This window comes from Haliaeetus albicilla, chromosome 18 (assembly GCF_947461875.1).
Source record: "Haliaeetus albicilla chromosome 18, bHalAlb1.1, whole genome shotgun sequence".
In the NCBI taxonomy this organism is placed as follows: domain Eukaryota; kingdom Metazoa; phylum Chordata; class Aves; order Accipitriformes; family Accipitridae; genus Haliaeetus; species Haliaeetus albicilla.
In genome coordinates this window covers 30,638,333-30,657,458 of record NC_091500.1, presented here as the reverse complement: position 1 = coordinate 30,657,458, position 19,126 = coordinate 30,638,333, and the positions used below count along the sequence as shown (strand labels likewise).

Here is a 19,126-nt window from a genome sequence, read left to right as displayed (position 1 = left end):
AGGGAAGAGGATGGGGAAGGTTCAGTCCCCAGTCCAAATCCTGGTTCCTACGGGGTGGGAGGAAACTCTCCCCACTGTGTAATGATGCTAATTATTCCTCAGACCTGCAAAAGGGCTTTGTTTGATGTCATTTGGTTTGACTGAAGAGTACCACCTCCCACAAACCTCGCTTCCCTTCTGTCTTTAAAGCATCAGCATTGGTAGCATTGGAGCTGTTGCTTACAGGGAAAGGCTCGACACCACGACGGGGAGCTCAGTGCAATCAAGATGGAGACTGGACATACCAAAATGGATGAAACATCCCCTGTTATGAGCAGATGCCTCCCCCTCCACCCCCCCCACACACCTTCTTTAGGCCAGAGGCGACAGAGACCAAGCCTGTCCCCTTCCTCCTGCAGGACACAGCAGTGCAGGGCCGGGAGCTCGGGGACAGGCGCCTCCTGCAACAAGCTCTCCTCCGAAGCCAGCTCTGCCACCCCCTCTTCCCGGAGGAGCTCATCTTCCGCCTCCACCTCCCAGCCACAAGCGTACCAAATGCAAGATTCATTAAGAAAACCACAGCAAAGAACCGACACTCCCTTGGATTTCCTGCTCTCCCTCATCCTTCCAGGTCTCCAGCAGCCACAAAGTGACCTACGGCTGCCGCAACCACCCAGCTGACCGCAGCCAGCACCCAGGCACCCAGTGGGCCAACAGCGGTCGCCATCTCCCCCCAGGTCAAGCTCAACTCCCAGCCTCTTACCTGCCTCCTGCCCCCCGAGGGGAGCGGGCAGACCTACAAGAAGAGGGCAAACCCCCGGCAAGCGGTTCCCAGCCTGCTGCCCCATCCCAGTTGCTCACAGTCCTGCGGGCTGTGTCTACACAGGAGGAGAAACCAGAGGCAGGACAGGATCTTGCTTTGCACTGGAGATACCGGTCCTGGAGCAGAGACGCTCACCAGCAGCACGGCAGATTGGCCCCTCGCTCGAAGGAGTCATCCCTAAGTACCAGCACCGACACCCTGCAGAGCAGCCCCGACTCCAGGGCTGGCTGCACTCGGACTGCAGCAGAGCAGGTTCTCCTGCCGCTAGCAGCAGCTCCCACACACAGGAGCAGAACACGTGGGATTTCTTCCGAGCACTGAAACATTGCTCGCGCACGCTTCGTCAGGCTGTGCACGTGTCATGGCTTTCCTCAGGGAAAGCCACCCCCGAGGACACGTACCCCACTGACACCCACCCCCTCTCAGAGGTGGCGATGCTCCAGCTCAGTCCTTCCCCTAGCGCAGGCAGACCCCCGGGAGCAGTCCTGCCACCCCTTGATGCCCCAGGGCACGTTAACCTGTAAAGCTGCACCCGAACCCGGCTCAAACCACTGATCGTCCGCCCTCTGCTATTCCCAAACACGAGGACAGCTTCGGCAGCACGAGGCCTCGCGCCTTCTAGAGCGGCTTTTGCATGACAGCCGCCGCTGCAGCTCCGTGCAGGAGGAGGGAAGGAGATCACTTCCCCTCTCGGCAGCCAGCTCTCCAGGCTCCTCGGCAACCCCACGCACTTTCTGTTCTTGCACAGCATGTTCCCAGTGAGCTAAATGGCCCTGGAGTAAGTGTTGAGATGCCTCAGTGCCAGGTGGACAATTAGAGAAGGTATCTGTTAATGCATCCTTCACCCAGAGCCAAATTTCTTTCCGAAAGCCAGGCGGCCACACCAGCAGAAGCGGCAATGGCAGCGGAGAGCGGAGCTCCAGCTCCGGGTCGGAGAATAAAGGCGCCTTCATGCAGCGCACAATGGCCAGCTCAGAGCGGGGCCAGGACAGCTGCAAGAGCCGTCCGCGGAAAACACGTCCCTCTTTGGCAGTTGGAGGAGAGATCCCTGCTTAAAAGTAATTCAAAGGGGACAGAGGGGAAAAAATTGTACTAAAAAAGTGGCAAAAAAAATGGCTATTTGGGTGCAAGAAAGGGAATCCTTCTTCTCCGGTACGGGGTGGGAGTAGACCCCCCAGCAAGGGGCGCGGAGCGGCAGCAGGGTCTTCCTCGGCAGGACAGGGACCAAAAGCCTGGCTGCGGCTCCCGCCATCCCCCGGAAACAGGCAGCCCGAGGCTTTGCTTAGAGTGCAGCGGGTTGGGGAAAAGGGCCGTTAAAGAAACACAACAAAACACATTTCATTTTTGCCTGAAGCAAGAAATCGACACTTCCATTTAAAGGGACTATTTCAGGAGGCTGGTGAGCAGGAGGTCTTCACCTTGAGCAGAAGCCAAATTACCTCCAGTGCACAGATGAGTACGGCATAAAAACCTAGATAGACTGGAAGCAAACCACAAAAATATTAAAGAACTCCCTCCCTGAGCAAGCCGTACTTTCCTCTTCAGCCCAACTCCTCCTCCCCTCCTCGGGAGGAGGTGGCTGGCCAGTACTTCGCAAAGGAAACAGCGCTGGCCATAAATACAGACTGGAATGAGCGTGATTTGCAAAACAGATGTTCTGGGGGGGAGAAGAAAGCGCGAAAGGGAGAAAAATAAATCCACTCCACATTCCTCCCAGGTCTCCATCCCCAGCTACCCTCTCCCCTCCACACTCGCACACCCCATCTTATACGGCGAGGAGCCTGCCAAAGCACACACCTCCGGCGCTGCGCAAACAGAGCCGGGCTCGCCCCGCACCCAGGGCACGCAGGGAGTCTGCAAACCCGCCTGGCACACGGACTCAGCCCTGGCAGCTCACCCTGCGCCGGCCAGGACGGATGCGGCAGCCGGGTCCAAGGGGCAGCAGGGAGCTGGTGGTCTGCAGAGCCCCGGCCGGGCACCCCCGCACCTCCGGGCCAGCCGGAGCAACGCGCGCGGTGCACCCGGCCGGCCGCTCCTAGCTCCCGACACCGCACGTGTGCGCTTCGCCTCGGTGAAACAAAAATCTGCCAGGCTGTTCCAGAGGACAAAAGCCGAGCGGGAAACCATCAGAACCCGGAGCGGGGGAGATGGCGAAGCCCCAGCAAGCAAAGGTGGCATCCGCCGAGCTCCAGCCCCATCAAGCTCACCGCCATCCCGAGCACGTTGGCACGATGGGTGTGCCTGCGCGTGCCAAGAAGGCTTAACGCACGCCAAGGTGCAGGGGAAGCCGCTGCTACAATCTGCTCTGCTCCCAGTTACCATTTTGGCCACTTTTGGCTGATTGCCTTTCTCAGGGGAGGGCCTGTCCCATCAGCCAGCTGAACATCATGTCTTCATCCCACCGTCCCTCCTCTTCACCACCCCTCCCTGTCGACTCAGCTCTCAAGACATCACTTGGCCAGAACATACCACAACTCCAAGGCCGCTCTCCCCAATAACAGCCGAGCCCGTGTCCCCTGCGGAACCCCCCCCGAAGCACTGGCACACAGTCCCATGGCACCAAGCTGGAAGATCATCCAAGTCGCCCAATTAACCAAACACAAAAATCAGAGTCACCTTATACTTTCATTTTTCTCCCTCACATCGTCCATCCTTTGTCCTTGAATTTCAGAAAAAAACATGATTTGTTCCTTTTCAGCGCTTTCAGGACTATTCAGATTTCCCAGAGTTTCTCTGCAGCCATGGGACAGACACCAGGAAAGGATAAAGCACGGAAGCACACGCACCCCTCGACTCTTTTATGCTCCCTTGGTCCAGGGTCTAGGGCTTGCTACAGAAGCCATGAGGCTGATGCTAAAACCCCAAATCCCCGCAGGGGCACAGCTCGGTGCAAAAGTTTGTGCAGAATTTGCGACTGACAACTAATGTAAATTTGCCAGGTCCTTCAGCTCCAAAAAGCTAGACAGGGTAATAGAGACATTTAAAATTACAAAACCTAAAGTTTGTAGGCACATTTTTTCAAGGGGAAGGGGAACGGAAGGCTTATTTGTTTGTTTTGCATTTAAATACAAGATCTCTAAACAGTTCAAATGCATTTTTGCCATTCTTCCATCCGGCCCCCTCGAATGGGAAGATTCAAACCAGATCCACTGCTCCATCCCAGCCGCCGCCTCCATGAATGACGTTGCTGTGCGCTCCCAGCCATTCCCGCCGGAGAAGCCGCAGGTATGCGCGGCTGGGCTGGGGGGGAGGGGCCCGTCCAATTGCTAAGTAAATATTGACTTTAAAATAATTTATTTTTTTTTCCCCCTTTCCTTTCAAGTCAAGTCTGTCTATTGCTTCTAAATCACGAGGCATTAACCTTCTTTAAAAAAAAAAAAAAAAAAGACAATTTTGAGAAGAAAAGCCCGCCTCAACTTTGCCAGAGAGACATTGAACGGCAGCAAAACGCCATTCATAGGAAAGGCTGCAGCTGGAAAAGCGCGCCCCGGCCGAGGACAGTCGGAAGGGCTCCTGAGCAGGTTTGCTGCGACTCGCCTGATTTTTAGAACCACCAAGGAGGCAAGCTGAAAACAGCAACAAAAATCCAACCAAAGTGAAGCGCCGGCAGAACCCCCAACCATCGCTTTGGGCACTGATCTGGTGCACCCCGTAGCATGCCAGCGCCTTCCCTGTTTTCTCACCTCTGGCTTCTGCTCATCTTCCCCCGACCTGACGGGGGGATGCTCTTGAGAACCAACTGGAAGCTCCCGTCCTGTCTGCCCCATTGCAGGGAACAATCAGGGCTGTCACCCCACACGTCAGATCCCGCTGCCGGGAAGGAAGGGAAGGATGGTTTCCATCTGCGGCCCAAGAGCTACCAGATTCGCAGGCAGCCTCCCCAAGGCCACACCGAGCGTTTAAGTACTCAGCAAGGAGTCCATTGCCCCACCGGGGACAGCCTGGCCCTCGACCCCGCTGTCCCCAGAGGCTGACCGTGTGCCCAGACGGCCCCTTCCCACGCGGGCTGCGCGCCCTCTCATCGCCTGCCTGGGCGCTCCCCGTGGCAAGGGACGCCCATCCCTGCCCACGGGCACGGGGGACACCAGGGCAAAGACTGGGAGCAACCGGGTCCCTGCACCGGGTAACCCGGGGTGCGCCAGGGAGGGGGAGCCTGGGACCCCAACATCCCCCTCCGGTCCGGGGACAACCCCATCTCCCAGCTCCCTCCGGGCAGCAGAGTTCCCACGGCCGGGGCAGGGAGAGGCGATGCAACCCAAGGGTGCAAGGGAGAAGCCCCGGCACCCCAGGCTCTGTCCCCGACACCTCCACCACGTGCACCGGGACGGGATTTCCACCAGCTGCAGGACCAGCCATCGCTGCCTCCCAAACTCAGACAAAGGAGGAGAGGGGAGGGAAGACCAGGGGAAGAAGGACGATGGATGGGGGAACATGCCCCTAACGGAGGTTGGAAGATGGAGGCTGGCCAAAAGCATCCGTTCCCGGCGGGGAGGGGGAAGAGGAATAAAATCATATTGTGGCTCCCAAGGGCTGCTTTCATCCCCGACAGCACCGCGGTCACCTGACTTCAAACAGATCCAGGGGGAGATGATTTAAATGCGAACACGCATCAGGAAATCTGGACGCGCTGGGAGGAATGCGCTCCCCCGCCCGCCCAGCCCCTTCCCCTCTCGCTCCCAAGGCTCCGGCAGCTCTGCCGCCTTCAGATGAAATGCATTAGGAAAAAAAAAAAAAAAAACACAACCAAAAAAAAAAAGGGGGAAAAAAAAAAGATTTGCATTTTAAACCAAATTCAGAAGCTGGGAGATCTGTGCTGGAGTGCGATCCTCCTCATCCCCCTCCTGCCTCTGGCCCCACGGAGAGGTCCTTAGAAGAATGAGCTGAAAAATGGCAGGAGATGGAACCAGATGAAACGAATCCATAGCATTTTCAGAACTGGAAAAAAAAAAAAAAAAAAGCTTGATCATACAAAACATGGTGGGAAGGACAGAAGGGGCAGGCTCCGGCCACACAGTGGAGGGTGTTTCAAGGAAAAAAATCATGCTTTTTTGATTTCTTTCTCTTTTTGCAGCTTATCTGCAATTTAAATGAAAAAAAGAAAAAAAGAAAAAAAAAAAAAGGAAAAAAGCATTTGCAGCCAAGAGAAAGGGGCTTAAGTCCTCTCGGTGCAGTTGGACAGGCTGCAGCCGTCCCTGGCCAGCGGCCATCCCTGCTGGGGGGATGCCCCACTCCCCCCCGCCCCTCTGCCAGGGCTGGCCCCTCTCCTTCCCCAGACAAGGGATGGGGAGGGGGCAGCGGCTGCAGGCAGGAGCCCCTGCCAGCCAGGGGGCTGGTGCGGAGGCCTCCCCCCGCTTCCTCTACCTGCTCAGAAGGTTTTATTCCCTTTATTTATTCTAGCAATAAGAAGTGGGATGTTTATACCCTCAGCAGTTGGGAACCCAAACAGAATATAGTGTTCTGCACTGGAGGCAGTTATTTATGGCTTGTGGCTAAAGCTGATAACGCTTCCTCCAGAGACCTGCCTGCATTGTGCAATAAAGCAATTGCACATTATAGATTAATAGGCATTTCATCTGGACAGCTGAATCAGGGGGCAGGACGCTGCCAGAGCTCAGCAGCAGAGCCCAGGGCTGAACACAGCCCGTGGGGGCTTTGCTGGGGCAGGAGGGTGCTGGGCTTCCTCCTGCCCAGGACGGGCATCAGCTCGCCAAGGCTTTCAAAGCGCTGGAGCCAGGCCAAAACCATTGGCCTTAATTCATTAGTCAACTCAATTTCGCTGGCTTCGCAAATAAGGACTTTGTCTGAGATGGGGAAACGGAGCAGAGCAGCTATTGTGCCCCAGGAGCGGGCAAAAAGGGCCCTTTGAGAGGACACTCTGCCGGAATAAAAGTCACTTTTATCCCAGAATAATTAGCGTGCTCTGAGTACACTAATTATTCTGGCATAAAGGGACTTTTATTCCCGAGCAGCATGTCTGCACAGGGAGCTGCTCTGGATTCTGGTCCACCTGCCCGTGTGAACACAGCCCCCACGCCAGGGACAACCCAGCCAGCCCCAGTTCACAGGGACTGTGGATGTGGGGACCCACTGGCCACCTTGGGGTGGCCACCCTCGCGGGTCCCAACCAGGGTGCACATGGGGGGTCCCACCCCAGCCGAGGCAGGGAGAAGTTGCCCCCTTGCTTGCCCGTCCTGCCCCCAGGAGATGCAGGGGGTTCCAGGAGGCCAGAGAGTAGCAAGGAGGGGGATGTGAGGACCTGGAGACCCAGCCCTGTATCCAGCCACCGGGTCCCCTCCTGAAGTCCTCTGGGGACCCGCGCACTGTGGGGAGCATCTCCCGGCTCTGGGGAGGAGAAGGTCACAGAGCCACCGCGCCACCCGTCGCACAGCACGATCTCCTGCTATTTCAAGGACTCCCCAGGAGAAAACAATCCACGGCAGCACCACAGCCCTTCCCTGCTCCTGCCAGAGCTCCCCTGCCCACACAGGGATTTCAGCTGTCACCTGCTCCCGTCCCGGTCCCCAACAGCAAACCCGACCAGCCCGCAAGGACACAGCCCCAATAGCTGCCTTCCCGCCAGCAGATGCCACACCTGCACCGGTGCTTTCCAGGCACAGGCCACTTGGCAGCTTCCAGGGCAAGCACGTGCGGTGGTGCAGGACAAGAGAAGGTTTGGGGTTTCCTCGACAGCGCGCCCCAAGAAGGTGCGTCCTGCAGCAGCTTTGAGGTGGCTTTGCAGAGCTGCAGCCCATGGCATCTCAGCATCCTCGGACAGCTGCACAGCCCCACGGCTCGAGGAGGGGGTCCATGCTGGAGCTCATCCCTGCTCTGCCACGCCGGCCCGGCACTGTCCCTCCCGCCACAGCTCCGGGCCCGGACATCAGTGGCAGGCAGGCGACCAAGCCCCTGCACCAAGAGCTCTGCAGAGCTCGGTGGTGCCCATGAGCCACAGGCACTGCCCAAATGGCGAGCTCTAAACCAGAGCAGGGAGGCAACCCAATAACAGAGCAAACCCTAAAGCCGTGTGCAGGACTGCTGCAGAACACTCAGGCTTGTCGCTGCTGCAAATCTGCAAATCGCAGAACAACCTCGCCACGTCCCCATGCGCCCTGGCCCGAGGGACCGGAGCAGGTTTGCTCAGCAGAGCTCCGCTCCCAGACACCCGCTCAGCTGTATCTAGAGAGGTAAAGGGAAAAAAAAATTCTTAGCATGGTGAAACGTCCCATCTGTTTATAAATGGTACAAATTATTAAAGAGGAACCCGGTACCATTATGTCTGCACCAATGCTGCATCCTAGATGCTACCCAGCCCCTTGGCATCTCCACCAGCGTGGCTCGGCTATGCCAGCAATGAACTGCTTGCTCGCAGCAGCCTGGATGCTCCAAGGCTGTTCCTGCTGGTCAGGGATCCTGGTTTGCCTGGTTTTACATTCTGCAAGTTGCAGAAAAAGAAGCTTTAAGATTTTACGCAGCCGAAAGGGCGTGGTGCTGGGCCAGGCGGGTTTTGAGGGACAATGGCATTGGAGCAGCTGCGGAGGAGAAGACCAAGCTGGTGAGTAAGCACAGCACTAGGCTCAAAATCCACTCTTCCACAGGGAAAACACGCTCCAGGCTGCGAGAGGAGATGCTGAGCAAACCCATCTGGAAGGGCTGGTGGCGGCCGGGGGCTGCGGCAGGAAGCGGGGCCACGGTGTGGGCACCGACCCAGGGATGCTGAGCCAGCCTGGGGCCGCTGGTTCTGCCAGGAGCAGCCCCCGGGAGCAGGCGGGGGACCTGTCCAATGGCATGGATGAAGCCAGGGGCCCATGGACATTTCAGCTGATGTTTTCAGGACGGGGGAGGAAATTTTCCCTCCTTGGAAATAACCCGGGAATGGCAGGTCCCTGCTCAGGGGCAAAGGCAGTGGCCGGCCCTGGGGCAGAGGTGCCGGCAGAGCCCAACTCTCTGCACAGCTTTTGCCCTCAGTGCCCTGCAGCATCCGCCCGGACTGCTGGGAAGGCGGCCGCCACGGGAAGTATTAAACTGAAGTGCTTCCTTTTCCAAACAATAAAAAGGCACCACGACACCCACGGCATCAAGTGCCTGGAAGAAACCCTTTGCAGCCTTCTCCCAACTCCCCTCCCCACGCCAGCCGCCTGGAGGGACGGAGTTGGGCACCGAGCCGACCCACACGCCCGAGGGAGGACGGGGCTGCCACAAGTGCCATGCTTCAGGGTGCCACTGCCCCCGGGTCAGGGCCGTCCTCAGTGTCATGCATCAGCTGGAGCTGCTCTCCCGGCCACAAAGCAAGGCAGGTATGGCCAAGGGGCATCGATGGAGGCAGCTGGGGACAGGCAACACACTTGTCCCCAGACGAGGCTGCAGGTAGGCACACGGAGACGAGTGGGGACGCACTGGCAGCCCCACCATCAGCAAGCCGGTCTGGCGCCTGCAGAGCAGAGAGGGGCAGGGCGGGTAGGGCAGGCAGGGTGGACAAGGGAGCATACTGCTGCTCCCCTTTGCCACAGCATCACACTCACGGCACAAGCGCTTGCATCCCCGGCACAGCCCTTTAGGCCATGATATTCAAATTCTGAGCACAGCGCGAACTGAAAAATCACCAGGCACGTCTGCAGGGTGCCAGCGTATGCCACTGCGGCATCAAGGGGCTCTGCCCCCCCGGGGTGCAGGAAAGCAGAGGGAGAGGACACCAGGAGGGACTCAGCCCCCAAGAGCCCGATGCAGCAGCATGAGGTGCGGGCACCCCGGCACAGCCCATCTCGCCAGCGGCACAAGCAGCAGAGACGCTTGACTGTTCATCAGCTACAATGAACCGCTGTGTGAATCCGGGACCCAGCAAGCACTCGGTCCCCGTGCTCAGACGGCTGCAGCGGCGCCTGCAAACAAAGAGCTGCACCATATTAAGTAAATGGACTAGATTGATGTGTTTCAAAGCTCTCGGCAGATTAAAATAACAATTTGCCTGGCAGCCCACAGCAAACAAAACCCAGCCACCCCCCAGCAAGGCCGGGGCAGGGGATCAGCAGCGTGACAACTCAGAAAGCCTTTGTCCCCCCAGCTGAAATCCTCCTCCTCAGTTCGATCGCCAAGGGTTGTACACCAGAGCCCCAAGTCCAGCAGAAAGTCTAAAAGCAGCGATTACTTCCCTCACCCACCCCCACCAGCACCCCCGTTATTCACCAAGTGAACCGCACGCTCACGGTTCACCTCACCCTTCATCTCCCCATCACCAGCTTGTGCACCAGGATGCGACCGTCAACACCCACCCATCCTTGCCACGGTCTCATTCAGAGAAAGGGCATCTCGCAAGAGGCTCATTACTCCACTCAATTAAAGATGCAACTTCCAACTCAATTAGACTCCCCCCCAGCCATCTGCAATTCCCACTGATGCCTCGGTCTACGTGTTTTGGACCTTACAGACCTGCTCTCACCTTCCCCACAAGCTGACATTCCTCGGAGCCAAGGCTGCTCTTCTTGTCCCTCCCCTCGGTGGCACCGTTAGCATGGTCCCACCGGAGAAGCTCCGAGCTGCCAGCAAGGTCATTATCCAACATTTCCATTGCCAACCCCACAAGCCCTTTGCTTCAAGCAGTGCTGGGACCGTCTCTGATCCTGCAAAGCATCTGCATGATTGCAGCTCTAGTCTGCTCCATTCCCCTGGCTAAGAAAGGACATTGTGAGTCTATATTTAGCCCTAGAAATGGCTGGACTACGTTGGGAAAAGCAACCTCGGCACAACAGAACAATATCCAACAAAACAGTCCTCACGGCCCACCCAGTACTTTTCCTTCTTAAAATAAGAGGAACAGAGTGAAGGAAACAAGAAGTTTTAGCTGAATTAGAAAATGCTGAAAATATTTGCTGCTGCTGCTTGCCGCTGGCAGGTCAGCCTGCCAAGGTACATTAAATGGAAGTGACTGAAAAGTTAAGTCAACAGCAAAAACCTGGTCCGTAAATAGCTTGAGTTGGTCTTGCAAAATCCAAAGGAGAGGAAAATACATCCCCTGGACAGCACGCTGCAGCGCGGATGGAGCCGACACTCCGTTTGGGAGAGCCAGCGGACAACGGCACCGGGCACAAAACCTCCCCAGACGCTCGGCGAGGCCCCAGCACACGCTGCCTCCGGCCCAGGCACCACCGGCCACCCCAGCCACCCGCAGGGTCCCGCATGGGGCACGGCAGGCATGATCCGCACCCCCCGAGGCGGGGCCGCCCCCCCAGCACACACACAGCACTCAGTCCAATACCAACAGCACCAGCTGCTCCCCCAGTGCAAAACGGGGCTCGGTGGCCTCTGCCGGCCCTCCTCTGCATGGCCGTGATGCAAGCGGGGTCCAGAAATGCACACACACACCCCCCTGCTCCCCGGGGAAGAGCAGCGGCTTCGCTTAGAGGACGCGGCAGGATCCTGGGGAGCAGCACACCCACAGCAACGGCAGAGAGGCGCAGGCTGCCAGAGGGGCCCCAACCTGCAGCTCCCAATTGAGGGCTGAGCATCCCGCACAGAGAGGGACATCCACAGGAACGCAGCCAGACATGCTCTCCAGGAGGTGACAGAGATAAAATTCAGTCCAAGCACAAGGAGAGTCTTGCCTACCTGGCAAAGCAGCAAAGAAACAGGCAGACGCATCCGCCGCTCACCGGCTGAGTCAGCCGCACGCCGCCACGACCAGGAGACCGCACCATCTCCAAGGAGCCCATTTCCCAACTCTGGGACCGCTGGATTCATCCCGGGCATTTCAGCCAAGACTCGCGACTTGTTGAGATGAGCTGGGAGCAGAGGGACTTTGTGCTTGGCTGAGGTGCCACAAGCAGGCTGGCGGCTCTTGGAGAGGCGCAGCCCCCGAGCAGGGCTGTGGGTCGGCCAGGGGGTCTCAGGGGCACAGAGCAAGGGTTTTATCTGCAGGGTTGGCACAAAGAAGGTGCTTGACGCGTATCTGGGAACTGAAATAATTTCAATGCCTGGAAGATGAACCTCCTGCCCCATGACAAAGCCGCGGTCTCACCCGCCAATTACCACCGTGCTAATCGTGCCGACTCAGCAGGACTGCAGCGCAGCCTGTCCCACACTGGGCACCTAACAGCTCCTGAGGGCCCAGCCCTGACCACACCGCCCCAGGCTGTCCTGTGGTTTCGGGAAGCACCCCCGTGCACCCCCTTCCCAGGGCAAAGGGCACTTGCAGAGGCACGTGCTCCCCGCACCGTTTTGGAGAGGCTCCTCAGGGCCAGAGTCCCTGCTGAAAGGCCATCCACAGGGAACACGGGCTTGGGAAGTCATCCCAAAGGCACAGCCAAAATCCCAGAGCGCCATGGGTGGTCACAGAAGTGGGCTCAGCTTCTCCTGCCTCCCGGGGCATCGGTGCCACACAGGGTAGCAAAACCCCCAGCTGCAGGCACCCGTCACTGGGAGAAGGCATCTGGAGAGGGGCAGCGGGAGCACGGGGGCAGCCCCACTCCCCGCAGAGCTTCCCGAGCGCTCGCGAGATGGTGGCGAGACCTCGGCAGCAGGATCCACCTGACAGCAAGAGCAGCTCCCTCCTCTCCGCCACCGGCTGCTCGCGCTGCCGCTGCACAGGAATGAGCTGCGCAAGAACCCGCTGGCAGCAGCACAGCACCAGGCAGCCCACAGCATACGTGAGCACTGCTCCGCAGACCCTCGCGTGCCCAACATCCCCAGCCGCCACAGTTGCCTCTATGAATGGTAACGATGCTCCCCAAGGTTTCTGCCCAAAGGGCTGCTTGCCCTCACCCTGCCCTGTCCTCAATCACCCTCCCCAGTCTCAGCCCACAACTGCAGCAAACACCAGGAGATAACTAGAATGCTACCGCAGCCCTCGAGTGGCAGCCCCCGGGTACCCCCACGCCCTCCCAGAAGGGGAAGGAGAGGGGCTGAGCTCAACCTGCCCATGATCCCTTCGCAAACACCCTCATCCCAGGCAGTGGGAGGACAGGTTTTGGGGCCAAACGTCCTGCCTTGAAGCTGCTCGTGTCACTGCACTGTTCCCCCCCTCCCGGCGGATTCGAGGGCTGCGTTTCTGGGGACCCCACCTAGCAGCAGTTTTATGCAGCTTCTCCCTTAACTTGTCTCTGCTCTTTTGCTCTGATCCTGCTGTTTCTGCAAGGTGACAGGGATGCCACGTGCAGCAGAGCGCAGCCTGTGCTGGCTGGCGTACCAGGCAGGCAACTGGCCCTGCCCCACCAGGGAGCCAGCCACACTCGGCAGCCACGGATCAAGAACAGGCCGGTGGTGAAGAGGAACCAATTAATGCCAAAGCATAGTCAGCTCCTCCAGAAGAGGAGGCTCCGGGGACCAGGGCCTTTGAGGAACAGGGAGGACCGGGGCGGTTGTGCTCCCCATCAGCCTGACCAGTGCTCGACACCGGAGGAAAAGCATCACCAGCTGGAAGGCTTGAGCAGTCCCCGCTCCTTGCCAGTTCGCAGGCTCCCGCAGAGCACGTGGAAACAGCACGGAGAGAAGACGAGGGGCGAGTGGTGGGGCTGAGACGCCAAAGACGAGGGGGACGCCACAGCTGTTCCCACCTCCGCACCACCCACAATGCCTCGAAACAGCTTTGGAAGCAGTGAGAAGGCAACGCCTCAGCTTCACCCCAAAACAGGCAGCACTGCCAGGTTTTGCGAGGGATGCTCCACTGCTGCCCCATCCTCTTGATGTCAGCGCACATCGCCGGCCAGGGAGCACACGGGATGGAGCCCTGCCCTCTCCTCCGGACACTGCAGCAGCACCAAGGCATGCTGGCATTACACTGCAGAGCATCTCCTGTGCAGGCGCAGAGCCCCATGGGGTTCCCGGGAACCCCAAGCTCTGCAGAGCAAAGGGTCTTCCTGGGACACTCCACGCAGGGGGTGCCAGGCACCCTCCCCTCCCTACCCGTGCACAGAGGAGCCCCCAGCCAGTCCTTGCAACAGGCCCCCCCAACGGCTCCTGTCTTCACCTCTGCTGAACCCAGCGCAGCTCTAGCATGTCCACGCATGCCCAGGGAAACAGCACGCACACACACGTGCACACGCAGGCACACGCGCTCCCCTCGCGCGCACGAGACGCGCCAGACCACCAAGGCTGCGAGAGGGAAGCGGTGCACCGAAACACCGCAGCCACCCTTAACCACAGGTATTTCCAAAACAGAAGCGGGGCAATCCCTGCCTGCCCTCACTCCTCTCCCAAAGGCTGCCCAGCTCTGCCCGCTGAAGCAGCGGGACCCAGGGAAGCTCCACAACGGAGGAGCTCAGGCAGAGAGAAGCCACGCACCAGTGCCCTTTGTCCCCCTGGAAGACCTTCCCCCCCCACCCCTTACCCCACCAGCTGGACTTTGCCTCCCCCTTCTCCTGCAGCCAAAGCCAGGAACAAATGAACAGCTTCCAGAGCTGCAAACCAAGGCAGCGGGTGTGAGGAGTTGGGTCTCTGGACAGGGACCCTGCACCCCACTCCCAGTGGCACCCAGGCAACACCAGCTCCACCATGGTTCCCGCAGAGCCCCCCTGCACCAAGCTCACCCCTGCCTGCAGCGGGCTCAGGCAGTGGGAGACCTGCAGTTAGCAAAACCAGAGCCCAGGCAGGACCACCAAGGCACCAGCTGAGGTGCCACCTTCTGCTTCCCAGCCAGCCCAACCGTGCCCCTGCCGGAGTGGGGGGCTTTGAGAGCCCCCTCTGCATCCACCCACCCACAGACTCACACAGCTCCTTCCCCAGCTCTCTGGAGGACCCCTCACCCTGCTGGGCTGCCTCCATGGGACAGAATGGCACCTCACCCCCCAATGTTCCCCCCAAGGTGAGCGTGCCACTGGAAGGAGGAGGCATCTCTGAGCTGGCTTTTGCCCCGCTCCAGCTCATGGGGTGGAGAAGCGGATGGAGGAACTTCTCTCCAGCACATCATCATTCTGCAGCCTCGTTTCCAAAGGCAACGCAGCTTATGCAATGAGTGATGCCTGTCCCTCCCACCCCCACGAACTTCTGCATCTGCCGGCTGCTCTGAGCCACCATCAAGCAGGGATGATGCCTCTGAGACCCGGTTTCCCCAGGAGCAGGGCGGGAGCAGGCAACCCCGGCGGGCTCAGCTGTTAACCATCACCTGCACTGCTGAGCCCACTGAGTCAGTGCCAGCAGGTCAATCAACGCTGTGCTAACGACCGCAGTGTCAGCTGAGCAGGGAACTGCTGCGGGGTGCCACAAGCTGCTCTGCTCCTGCCACCTCCCTTCAAGGGACACTAATTAAGCACCCGGACCTCCAGTGGGGCGAGGAATGGCTGGAGGGAAGGAAACCACAGGCTCCAACCTCCTGCCGCCCCAGACACTAATCTGGGGCAGGGATCTGGCATTTGCCGGAACCTCCTCCCCCATCCCTCCGACCTGGTGACGGGTCAGGCACTGCCACGACACCAAATGCCAGTAGCTTCATTCACCTGGTTCGCTCCAAGGTGGGCAAAGAAAGGGGACAGAAAAACCTTCCCCAAAAAAACCTCACCAGTCTCTCGCCTTCACCAGGCCATTCCCATCTGGACAGAGGGATTCCATAAGAGGAAAGCTCAGAGAGCCAACTCAGAACCCCCACCTCTCTGCTTTTAAAGGGAAAAACAGCCGCCTGCCCCACGCATTCAGGCATTGCAAGAACTTCACCACCGGTTCCCCGCTCGTTCGGCTGCCAGCTCCTAAACCCGTTCACGCTGCCAAGAGCAGCCCCTTGTACATTCAAAAGCCCGGCCATTGAGCTGACGAGCTCGCTAAAGTATTTACTGAATAGATCAATAAGAGCAGGGAACGAGACGTGCGCAGCTTGGAAAAAAGCGGCTGGCAGGGGAGGCTGGACAGACAGACAGCCCCATCGCTGGGTAAACATTTTCCTAGTGCCACCAGACCGGCCACGGCCAAACTCCGCAGCGGGGCTGTCGCGGCTCCAGGAGAAGAAGCAGCAGCCCCAGTTACGCAAGAGCGAGAGCGTGGGGCGAGGCCGGGCTGTCAGGGGCGTCCCCGGGGAGCGGGGGGGGACCCCAGCCCTCAGGGACCCCGGGCCCCCCCAGGGACCCCCGGCCCCGGCTCCCGCAGCAGCGCCGGCTTCCAACTTTCCTGCTTGGCTGTAGGGAAAACTTTAGATTCCAGAGGAAAACGGGATGGCGGGCGGGCTGAAAGTCACCAGAAACTGGCAAAGAGGGAAAAAATGGGGAGAGCGAGCGGCCACCCGCGGCTGGGAGGGGGGACGGGGCGCTGGGGGGGGCGCAGCCTCGCACTGCGGCGCGGTGGAGGGGCGCGGGGAAGGGCGGCCGGCGGGGAAGGACGCGCTGCCCGAGCCGGCTCCCGGTGCCCCCCCGTCCCTCCCGCGGCGCGGCGGGGCCGGGCTGCGCCCGCTCTTGCTTTGTCACGGCGGCGCTGCCCGCCGCGGCGGGGGGACGCGCGGCGCCTCCCGCCCCCTCCCCGGCCCGGCCGAGCGCTGCGGCCCCGCCGGAGCTCGGCCGCTCCCGGCCCCGCGCCCCCGACAGCGGCCGCGGGGCCGCGCGGCTGCGGCGCTTCCCCCCACCCCAACCCCGCCGGGCGTCCCCGCCGCACCGCTCCCCGCTGGGGGGGAGAGGGGGAACCGGCCGCCGCCGCCCCGCACGGCCCCGGACTCACCTTCGAGGGCGCGGGCGGCGGGCGCGGCCAGCAGGGCCAGCAGGCACCCGGCGAGGGGCAGCAGCGGCCCCATGCCGGCGGCTCGGCGGCGGCTCCTCACGCCGTGCTGCCCGCGGGGCGGCGCGTCCCGGGCCCGCGCACCGACATCCGCGGAGGGAGGGGGCGCGGGCGGGGGCGGGCGGGGGAGGGACGGGACGGGGCGGGCGGACCCTCCGGGCTGGGCGGCGGCGGCGGCGGCGCCGGGGGCGGCGGGGCGGGGGCGGGGGGCTGCGCGCGCGCGCGCCGCCGCCGCCGCGGAGAGATGGATGGAGCGCGCGCCGCCGCCCGCCTGACGTCACCGGCCTCGAGCCGCCGCCGCCGCTGCTGCGCGCGAGCGCGAAACGGGGGGGGGGGGGGCGCCCGCGCGCACGTTTTGGGGGGGGTCCTACGCGGCGGCCGCGCTGCGCGCATGCGCGTGCGGTGCCGGGGCTGCGCCCCCCCCGGCCGGTCCCGGGGACGGGTCTGGGCAGGGGCACGGTACGGTATAGGTATGGTATACGTACCGGGCAGGGGCAGGGCCTGCCTGCGGCACCGGGCGTCCCGCGCCCACGCGTGCTGCCGCCCGGACCCCGGCGACGCCCCCCAGGCCCCTGCCCGTCCCTGCCGGCGATGCCCCCGCAAGCCCGGGGCCGCCGGCGGTGGCCTCGCTCCGCTCTGCCGGGGTAGGGGGACCGCCGGGGATGAAGCACGGGCGGGAGAGCCAGGCGCCAGCCGGGACCCGCGGGCGGCGGAGCAGGACGTGGGGCCGGGGCCGAGCCGGCAGCCCCGTTTCTCCTGCACCCGGCGGAACCCCAGAGACCCCGCGGGGAGCGGGACCGACCCCCCGGGCGGCACCGGGGGGGGCCTTCTGCAGCGGAAGGGGCGCAGCAGGGTCCCAGAGCGGCGGGACCCTCGCCGTCCTCCGGCCGTCCCTGCGGGAGGGAACAGAGCTCAGGCCCCAGGGACTGGGGCGCGGACCCCCTGTCAGCGGGGTCCCGTTGTCGGCGAGGCCCAGCCGCGGGGCTGGCGTTTCGCTTGCCCGACTTCAGCTCTCAAGGGAGGCAGAGCTGGTTGCCCCCGCTCGCCATCGGTGCCCGGCGATGGGCCGGAGGTGGCCGGCTCTGCCCCACGAGCCCACCGCGGGGTTTCGGCAGAGCCCTGCCGGCCAGGGCCAGCGGCTCCATCCTCAGAAAACCACCTCGGTTCTCTCGTCTCACCAAAACATCCTTGTCTCTGCAGGGAACGTCTCATCCTGCCTCGGATGTTTGGTAATGAGTCTCCATCACCATAATCTGCGTTTTTGGCTGGTCGGGGCTGGGGCTGCCCTGCCAATAATTGCAACGTTTTAAAAGGCCCCGGGGATCCGGCTGGCTCCAGGGCCCCAAGCAGAACCGAAGCTGTGGGGGGGCTGCCGGCCAGGCGGGGGTCTGGCAGCCCGGACCCCTCCCCAGCCCGAGGTGACTGCCAGCCTGCCCCAGACCGCCCTGTCCCTTCCCCAGCTGCGGGTCCCCGCGGGGCCAGCTTCCCTCTGCCGCCCCAGGAGAGCCCCTCCTCACTCCCCTGCCACCGCAGCTGTGGCTATGATCTCAGAGCCAGAGCTCGAGCCCTGACATCAGAGCCAGAACCGTGATGTCATTCATCTGCCACAGCATCCTGCCATGCCGCTGCCAGCAAGGGGCTGAGGCCGGGTGCCGAGGGGGGGAAATGGGGAGTGGTGCAGGCACCCGTCATCAGGCAGCTGCCTGCAACCCCTCTGAGTGATGTCATCTGTTAAAACAATGATGTCACATGCCTGCCCTTGCCCCACCCCAGCGAGGCAGCAGTGCTGGCAGACGTGGGGGGGGGAAGCAGCCTAGAGGTGGCCAGCCAGGGCAGGCTGGAGCTGGTTTGGGCTGCTGCTTCTGGACCAGATGCTTGGGAGGAAGGTCCAGATGTTCCTGGGAAGCCACCCCTGCAGAAGGACTGGCAGGGACACAGGCAGGAGATGGCCCGGGGGGGGCGCAGGGGGGGTCCAAAGGGCTGCTCTGTACCCCCCACCACTGTGCCAGAGGCCCCAGAGGTTGCACAAGCTCTGCGGAGCAGAGATGGCCGGGATGGCTGCAGCCACACGCTCGCCAGGATTCTTCCCATGCATGGCCCCTGGCCAATGCCCACCCGGGTGGCTCCACAGCCCCCTCTCCACATGCAGCCCCCTCCCCACGCAACCCCTGCCCTGCGGTCGCTGTCGGGCTCTGCTGACTTCAAGGCAGTGCACCCCGCGGCCCCCCAAAGCTGGCAGGATGAAGGCCATTGCCACCACTTGCCCCCCCCTCCCCTCCCACGCCCCCCAGGAGCTTTGCAGGGGTCTGGCTGCAGACACGGGTGGCTAGGGAGGGGGATGCCAACACCAGGTGCCCCAAGGCCACCCCTCCCCGGCACGGGTCAGTCGTTGAGGGTCCCGCTGCAAAGCCCCTCCTGGGCAAATGTGCTGCCAGACCTCGTCCCGCTGCGGCCCCGAGCCCCCGCAGCCGGAGCAATGGATGGAGGGATGCCTGTGCTGGGGTCACCGGGATGCTGCCCAAAACCGGGATCAGAGGGGGAGACGGGGCTGAGCAGGGCCGGGAAGCCCCTTCCCAGCCGCTGGGCCCAGAGGGGCCGCGCTCCCCCGGGGGTGCTGATCAGCCCCGAGCCGTGCCGGGGGGTGAC

General features: G+C 61.6%; 1 protein-coding gene across 3 annotated transcripts in view; it reads right to left on the bottom strand.

Annotated features, from left to right (window-relative positions):
- LRP1 (LDL receptor related protein 1) overlaps positions 1 to 16,678 on the bottom strand; it is a 91,392-nt gene extending 74,714 nt beyond the window's left edge. For all 3 annotated transcript variants that reach the window (XM_069806461.1, XM_069806462.1, XM_069806463.1), the window contains exon 1: positions 16,424 to 16,678. In XM_069806461.1, the coding sequence (XP_069662562.1) occupies positions 16,424 to 16,496 (73 nt within the window). In that variant the 5' untranslated portion in view covers positions 16,497 to 16,678. The remainder of the gene's footprint in view (positions 1 to 16,423) is intronic.
- Positions 16,679 to 19,126: the final 2,448 nt, after the last annotated feature.